This window comes from Clytia hemisphaerica, unplaced genomic scaffold (genome assembly GCF_902728285.1).
Source record: "Clytia hemisphaerica strain Z4C2 unplaced genomic scaffold, Clytia hemisphaerica genome assembly, whole genome shotgun sequence".
Classification (NCBI taxonomy): domain Eukaryota; kingdom Metazoa; phylum Cnidaria; class Hydrozoa; order Leptothecata; family Clytiidae; genus Clytia; species Clytia hemisphaerica.
The window spans coordinates 181582-189447 of record NW_027103841.1 but is presented as its reverse complement, the minus strand read 5'-3'; the positions used below and the strand labels follow the sequence as shown (position 1 = coordinate 189447).

At 38.9% G+C, this 7866-nt stretch overlaps 2 protein-coding genes across 2 annotated transcripts; both read left to right on the top strand.

Moving 5' to 3' along the window:
• Positions 1–1260: 1260 nt before the first annotated feature.
• LOC136807503 (uncharacterized) lies at positions 1261–2438 on the top strand. Its single transcript, XM_067064087.1, has 5 exons — positions 1261–1361; positions 1482–1787; positions 1905–2087; positions 2205–2338; positions 2406–2438. The coding sequence occupies exons 2-5, from the start codon at positions 1568–1570 to the stop codon at positions 2436–2438; spliced, it is 570 nt and encodes a 189-aa protein (XP_066920188.1). The 5' UTR covers positions 1261–1361; positions 1482–1567.
• Positions 2439–6925: 4487 nt separating this feature from the next.
• On the top strand, positions 6926–7528 carry LOC136807502 (nucleolar protein dao-5-like). Its single transcript, XM_067064085.1, has one exon. The coding sequence runs from the start codon at positions 6926–6928 to the stop codon at positions 7526–7528; it is 603 nt and encodes a 200-aa protein (XP_066920186.1).
• Positions 7529–7866: the final 338 nt, after the last annotated feature.

Below are 7866 nucleotides of genomic sequence, written 5' to 3'. Positions count from 1 at the left end.
CAAAAATTAAGGTTGTTTGTTCCCAATAGTGTCTGGTAGTTACTTGTTATTACATGAAACTTAAGGAAAAGGTCAAATGGCGGTTGGGGGTGGTAGGGCGACCCCACCCTCCTTATTCCAAAAATTAAGGTTGCTTGTTCCCAATAGTGTATGGTAGTTACTTGTTATTACATGAATCTTAAGGAAAAGGTCAAGTGGCGGTTAGGGTGGTAGGGTGAACCTACCCTCCTTATTCCCATCTTATTCCTACAATTAAGGTTGCTTGTTCCCAATAGTGTATGGTAGTTACTTGTTATTACATGAAACTTAAGGAAAAGGTCAAATGGCGGTTGGGGGTGGTAGGGCGACCCCACCCTCCTTATTCCGATCTTATTCCAAAAATTAAGGTTGCTTGTTCCCAATAGTGTCTGGTAGTTACTTGTTATTACATGAATCTTAAGGAAAAGGTCAAGTGGCGGTTGGGGGTGGTAGGGCGACCCCACCCTCCTTATTCTCATCTTGTTCCAAAAATTAAGGTTGCTTGTTCCCACTAGTGTATGGTAGTTACTTGTTATTACATGAATCTTAAGGAAAAGGTCAAGTGGCGGTTAGGGTGGTAGGGTGAACCCACCCTCCTTATTCCCATCTTATTTCTAAAATTAAGGTTGCTTGTTCCCAATAGTGTATGGTAGTTACTTGTTATTACATGAATCTCAAGGAAAAGGTAAAAATGGCGGTTTGGGTGGTAGGGTGAGCCCACCCTCTTTATTCCGATCTTATTCCAAAAATTAAGGTAGCTTGTTCCCACTAGTGTATGGTAGTTACTTGTTATTACACGAAATGAATTTTCGTGAAATTGCACTCCAAGGCTTCAAGTTGACTTTAGTTGTTTTTTCAATACAAGTGGTAAAGAGCACATCTTGAATTTTTTTCAGCTTCTGAAGTGTCAGCCAAGTTTATTCCCACTGATCCCATATGCATTGCCGTTAATCATATCGAAAGGCACATGAGAAAGAAGAATTATGCCATTTCTCAAGGAAAGATATACAAGAAAGCTCCTGACAGCCAATTCACTTATGTTTATTGCATTACCGTACCAAAATATCTAAAGAAACTTCTCGGCATTGCAAAGATTGCCAACAAACTTGCATCACACATTACAGCAGTCAGCAACTTGTTATCGGATCCTGATTGCGGACTTATCAAGCCAATCAAAATTTTGTTCAACATTATTGAAGTTCTTCCAGAAGGTACAATTTTCCTGATATCCGAAAAAAAGTTTTACAAAATCAAACAGTTCCCCCAAGGTTGCACGCCGAGGGCATTCGTACGTTACCAGTATCTTAAAGACAGAACTCCATACCCAAGACCATTTGTTCAAGGTTAGTAAATCTTACGTTTTTTCTTGTTGTTTTAAGTTGAAATAGCTTTGGAGGTTACATTCAACTCTTTAAGTTTAACATTTCCAGATTCGATGTGTAATTATGGTTTTATTTTTTCAGGAATATTCAACAGTTTTCCCGATGCGAAAACTCGTACAGAATTTCTACAAAAGTATTATCAGCTGTTGCTACACCGTAAATTTCCCATGAAAGAGCCCAAGCTAATTCTCCAAGGCGAATCGGACTCGGGGAAGACCAGTTGGGCGGCACCATTTGATGGAATCATTTCTACAGAGAATATTGCGGGTGTTACCCAAGAAGGGAAGTTTGCTGGTCATCTTATCAATAACCAAACTGAATTAGTATTTATGGACGAGTGGACCGTCAACTCTTTGAGCTGTGAAGATGCCAAACGAATTCTACAAGGTAAATAGCCTTAAAGTACTAAATATGTGCAAAAGCTTTCTGTTCGGAAAATGTCAATTCAACTGTAAACCTTTAGCTTCGTAAGTAGTCTAACTCAAGGTTATTTAATTTTTTCAGGTGGTCTTGTGATGCTAGCTCAAAAGCACACGTCAGCGACCAAAGTGATGTACAATTCGGGCTTCTTCATAACGACCAACGTTCTGCCAAACTTTGGAATCTCCCTAGATCATGACGCAGTGTATTCTCGTCTAAAAGTCTTCATGACAAAGCCACTACCAAAGAAAGATTCAAGTGTTACAAGTGAGTCGTGTTACATTAACAAACAAAGAGAGAACTGTTAATTTCGTACTTACTTCGATGCTTTCTTTACTTTTACTTGTACATTTTGAAAAGTCAGTTTACTTCTTTGCTTTTTAGAATGGCTACGAACAAACTGCATGCAAGTGTTCCATTATTGTGCTGAAGTGTTAAAAGAAACGCCACTTTTCGAGACTTGTGACGATGCATATGTTTTTGCACCGGCCACTGGAGCCCCTGAAGAAGAAGATGCGGTTTACAACGATTACGATGGTGCAGCCCACACTAAACTTGTTGCGCTTTCGGATTTCCACAACGAAGAGGATGAATTGGATAGTTCACAAGCGGCGATAAGCAAGATCCACGAACAAATCATTCGCGATCCACTTATTGATGATGAGGACATCGACTATTACTTTTTGGAATCGGATGAAGCAAATCCTGCACGGTGGTCAAAAGAACACAATCTGTTCAGTACCGAGAAGAATACAACCCATTACCGATTAGCCATCAACACGTTGACATACATGTCAGAAGACGATTGGAAGAAAGTGCCAATTCATTGTGATGACATAAAAAGGTAAAAATAGTAGAAGTCTTAGATGTGCAGTGCGAGAGAACGTTACAACTCGTCCTAGATAATGCTGAACTTTTTCTGGTTAGCTGACCTATAAACATATCATAACGCTCTCTTTGTTTTCTACTCTACAGATACCAAATCAGAAAGAGAAGGAAGTGGCGTGGTGCAGATACCTTCTACGAAGCCTGGTTGATCAGAGAATCAAGAAAGCAAACCACAGTAATACCCGAAACACCAGAAAAAGCAACAAGTCCAGAACCAGATCAATTACTGTCCCCAGCCGTCACTACCAGCACTCCATTGAATAAATGCGTTGGAAAGTCTTCAGCGCAGCCAAGAATAATCAAATTCAGTCCTCTAAAACGTAAACGTCAACATGGGGCGACGGCTGACAAGATAGTCAGGGAGCAGAGCGCCAAAAAAATCAAATAACACTCGGGACTTTTTGAAACTTTCAGGGATGGTTAAGTAGGCCTAAAGGGTCACAAAACCGTTTACTTGCCTTTCTGAATTTACTTGTGGGGCCTTGCACGGACAAAAGTTTACTGTATGGCTAATCCCAGGGGGGACATATTTGACCCCCCTGATATCTTGGGATCGCCAAATGCTATTGATTCCAAATTTTGACCACTAAAAGACCTTCATAAAACAAAATGATTGTATTGTATTTTGGTCTAGTCACGTGACCTTAGAGGGTATTTTACAGACCAATACTTTTGCACTCTTTTCACTTTAGAATTCTTTGACCGTAACGGTTTTACCAATGAAATTGTAACAAACATATTAAATCTAATATTTTATGTGTCTTGGTCAAGGGAGTTGATGAATATCGATGGAGAAAAGTTTATTTTTTACCCTGTCGATCGGTCTGTAAAATTACTTAACTCTTAAAGGGAATGTTCTATGTGTTATAAAGTATACGGATGAACTGCAATATATAGAAAGGTAAAGGAAAACATCCCTGTATTTAGCGATATATTTTGTCCTGAAAACTCTAACTCGAATTCATAAGTGCTCTTTCAAAACTACCATGATAAGATTTAAAATATTGACCTGTAAGAGGTGCTGACGAAATGCTGAAACACATTCAAAATGAGCCGCTATCACTCCACTGTCACCTCTGTACGTAATTTTCCATCGTGTATCATAAGCCAGTGAAGTGTATTCTTGAACAAGACAGCTAATTCTGCTTTGATTTAACTAAGCAGGGACCACGGCAGTATGGAAGGGGCAGCCGGGCTTTGCCCGACCACATTTTTTCAAAGCAAAAGGAAAATTTACTAATCAATCCAAATTCTGCTTTAATAAACAGGCCCGGAGGAACGACCGTAAATATGTTGGGGCTGAAAACATATTAAATGAGTTAAATTTCACCAGACCAGGATATGGAGAAAATAGTGCATTTTGCTGAAAAGAAGCGAGGCTAAAGTGAAGCCTCCTCTGCCTGCTTCCACCGGGCCTGAATAGTCTTGAAAAAGATCTATTTTAGTTAATCAAGATTGATTGCAGGGTTTAGATTATAATTTTTTTCCATCTGTACCTCCTTAGTCGAGGCCCCCCCCCCCAGCGGACCCAAATTTCACGCATTCACGCAAAATTTTTTCGCAATTCACGCTATTTTTGTACAAAAAATAGCTTAAACATTATCAAAAATAGGTCAAACAAACTCGAGTATGACACCATGATGCTTAGCTCAGGGGTAAGGAGGCGCAACCATGGTTTATGCAGAGAGGAAATTTTTGCATTTCTGTCACTTGCGTTTGTCTAAAAATGCTCTCTTTAACACCATTGAAAAAGAATGTAGTCTAAATTCGATAGAGGCAAGGTACAATCGCTTGATAGCTTGTAAAATGAGGTAAAAGAATGAACATTTGTTGCGAATGAAGCGATCAAAGAAATTTAAAAAGAAAGGTTTCAATCAGGGCTCGCGAATTAATTTCCTAACGTGGAGGGGCCAAAAACATAGTGACTATAAAGGAAGCGCAACCATGTTTTGGGCCGACAGAAGAAAATTTATATTTTAACCCTCTGATGTGCTTAAATACAACTCCATTTCAGACTAGTTTTGCCAAGAAATCAGGTTATCGAAAGTCTACATCATGGGTAAAAATTTCTTTGAAATAAGTTTCATTTTATTTGCAAAAACGTGGTGAAGTCATGGCCGCCTCCTGCCCGCAGTGGCTCTGGCCCTGGCTGGCCCTGACCCTCGATTACTCATCATGCATAACCATGGTTTTATCTTAAACAAACACTTTCAAGGGGGCAAAGAAAGAGAGCGCATCTAAATCATGAATCGTTTTATAAAATAGAGAATTTGAAAGTTCCTGATTTTTTTGTGCACCTTCACCTGGCATCCCTTGAATTTGGGATAGGTGCGCACCTTGGGGTTTTCTACAAACTGTGTAAAGGAAAAATTCACGCGTTCACGCAAAAAACAGGGCAGATTCACGCATTCACGCAATAGAAATATGGATTTTCACATTCACGCAAGTTTTTTCAATTCACGCATTCACGCAACCAAAAAAGCCCATTCACGCATTCACGCAAACCGCTGGGGGGCCCTTAGTCACTATACTCTATCACTTTCAAAGTTGAGCCGCAGACTAATAATCTAAGTTCTTGAAAATAAAATCTTGTTGGCAGGAATTTAATTTGACCCTTTACTGAGTCAGTAAATTCGAGTAAATTCGTAAATCGCCAGACGCCACTTTCTGGATATGAATATTATGTTCCAGCCAAGGGTGCCTTTTTTGAGACAAAAGAGAGTTGAAAAAATCCAAAAATTATAATTGAGTCCCATGGACTGGAAATTTCTACTTTTTGCTGCTTGAAAGATCAAAATTTGGTCAAATTATCCCCTATAAGCCTCATAAAATTCACAAAATGTCCTTTATTTTCTCTTTTTCAGTCCCTCTAAGAAAGTACTAAGTAAGGTCTATCCTACGACAAAATCTTTTTAAATATGTCCTGTTGGTCTATCTCTTTATCTAGTCAAATAAAAAGGCCAGGGCCCAGGCCTAATATGCATTTTGTTACATGCTTTCTTTTTATAAGAACCAGCTTTTTTCGTGATTTTTAAACTGGGAATGTACGTAAGATCCGTAAGATATTTGTCAATAATATGAAAAGGCTCTCCATAATCTCCCCAACAAGTAACAACATACTCTTCGCCGATTTTGAGATTAAAGGTCTGGCTGGAACCTTATTGTTCTTCTTTTTTCTCAGGTTTCGGCCGCCGGGGGTACTAGGGTTGGCGGATCGATGAGAGGGGTATGTGTGCGGACCGGGCCTCCGATGAAAACCAACCGACCCTTAGAGAGACCAAATTTTAGTGAAAAAGTGACCCTTAGAGAGACTTTTTTGGAAAATTTTTTCCGATTTTCGAAAAACTTCCTTCCCTCTTAGAGAGACTTTTTTACAATTTTCCCTGTTAAAGTTAAATTTTTTTTCTAAAACTCATGCGAATGTTCCGACCCTTAGGCCTTAGAGAGACTACTTTGAAATTTTCTGATTTATATAACCTTTAGAGAGACTTTGGAAGGTGAAAAAACCGACCCAAGGTCCGCCCATACCCAGCATCCATTTTTGCTTAAGTACCCTCGGGTTTCGGCCTAAGTGATAGAGCCTTGTGTTCTAATAAAAAAACATGTGTAAGCATATGTGAGCCTGCTGTGGTGCAATACACATTGCACATGGTAGAAAGGTTTCCCGCGTTTTTCTCGCGTACTTTTAATCTTTGTTATTTACGAAATGCAATGGAATGTATTCATTTATAAAAGTTATAGACGGGGGTTTGTATACAAATTATTCTTTCACTGAAAGATCAAAGAATCTTTTTTATCTCGATTTTGTTAAAGTAAACAGAAATGTAAATAAATCTTATAAAACAGGTTAATATACAAAAGATACAAAAAGATAATGATTCTCTCATTTCTTTTATTCGTTTCATTTTGTATGAACCCCCTGAAAAGATTCAAATATTTTGAACGCTGTGTTATGAGAAAGAAAGATGGCGACAAAAAACTGAACTTTTTTTGTAACTGAAAAATGAAATGTGTTTTGATTGATTTCAAAGCCCACAAGTAAATTCATGATGGCAAGTAAAGTGTTTTGAGCTCTATGGAACATAAGCTTTCATTTCATGTAAGTTTTAAAAAGTCCCACCAAAATACAACTTTTGACATTTTTTTTGGCGCTCTGCTCCCTGACTAAGAGAAACGACACAAACAATGATAGTGATTCCATAAATTTCACTACCTCGATGAGCGAAGAAGAAATGCTCAACCAAGCAAAAAAGTCCAAAACAAACGATTGTTCGCCAAGTGACTTGGATGGAAAAAGCAAAAAGTCATCCAAGAAGGGGTTGCCAAGACTATTGTTTACCGATTCGGACAGTGAGGATGAACTACCTGAGAGAAAACAGAAGTCCCAGAAGTTATCAACAGATCTACCGACTACCTCGACAGCTGTTGAAGATATAAAGCCTGATCTACGCCAGCCGCCATGCCGTAAAACTGCAAGTGAGATCTCAAATCCTATTGTTCTCAGTGACGATTCTGAGGAAGATGTAAAACCAACGATCAGGCGGCAACCATGCCGAAAGACAGAAAGCAAAATTCTTAACCCAATCTCGCTGAGTGACGAATCGGAGACGGAAGGTGACGTGGAACCAAAAAAGAAAACTCCAGCTAAGCAGCTACCAATGCCATCTTCTGCTGTTCCTGGTGAAGACGAAGATATTTCAGACTTTGAAATAAAGCCTAAACTGCCGAGAATACCTCTACGTAAAACAAAAACAAAGATCAACAACCCAATCAGCCTTGTCAGCGATTCAGATGCTGAAGAAGAAAAACAACTGAAGTAAAAAACGCAAATGCTGTATTTACTTTTTATGTGATTGTAATCCTGTTGTTGTGTTTCTATTTTTAAGAATTATTTAAATCTTATCGTGTTCATTGACTTAAAAGATAGCTCAAATGCAAACCACTGTTGCCTTAATCTTATATTTAAGAGTAAAATCGACATTAGATAAGTGGGCTCACCCTAGCACCCCAACCGCCACTTGACCTCTTCCTTAAGTTTCATGTAATAACAAGTAACTACCATACACTAGTGGGAACAAGCAACCTTAATTTTTGGAATAAGATGGGAATAAGGAGGGTGGGATCACTTTGCCACCCAAACCGCCACTTTGACCTTTTC

Coding starts and splice junctions, on each gene's coding strand:
- LOC136807502 (XM_067064085.1), top strand. CDS start 6,926: ATGAGCGAAGAAGAAATGCTCAACCAAGCAAAAAAGTCCAAAACAAAC.
- LOC136807503 (XM_067064087.1), top strand. CDS start 1,568: ATGAAAGAGCCCAAGCTAATTCTCCAAGGCGAATCGGACTCGGGGAAG. Junction 1,788..1,904: donor TGCCAAACGAATTCTACAAG/GTAAATAGCCTT, acceptor TAATTTTTTCAG/GTGGTCTTGTGATGCTAGCT. Junction 2,339..2,405: donor CCCCTGAAGAAGAAGATGCG/GTTTACAACGAT, acceptor TCCACAACGAAG/AGGATGAATTGGATAGTTCA.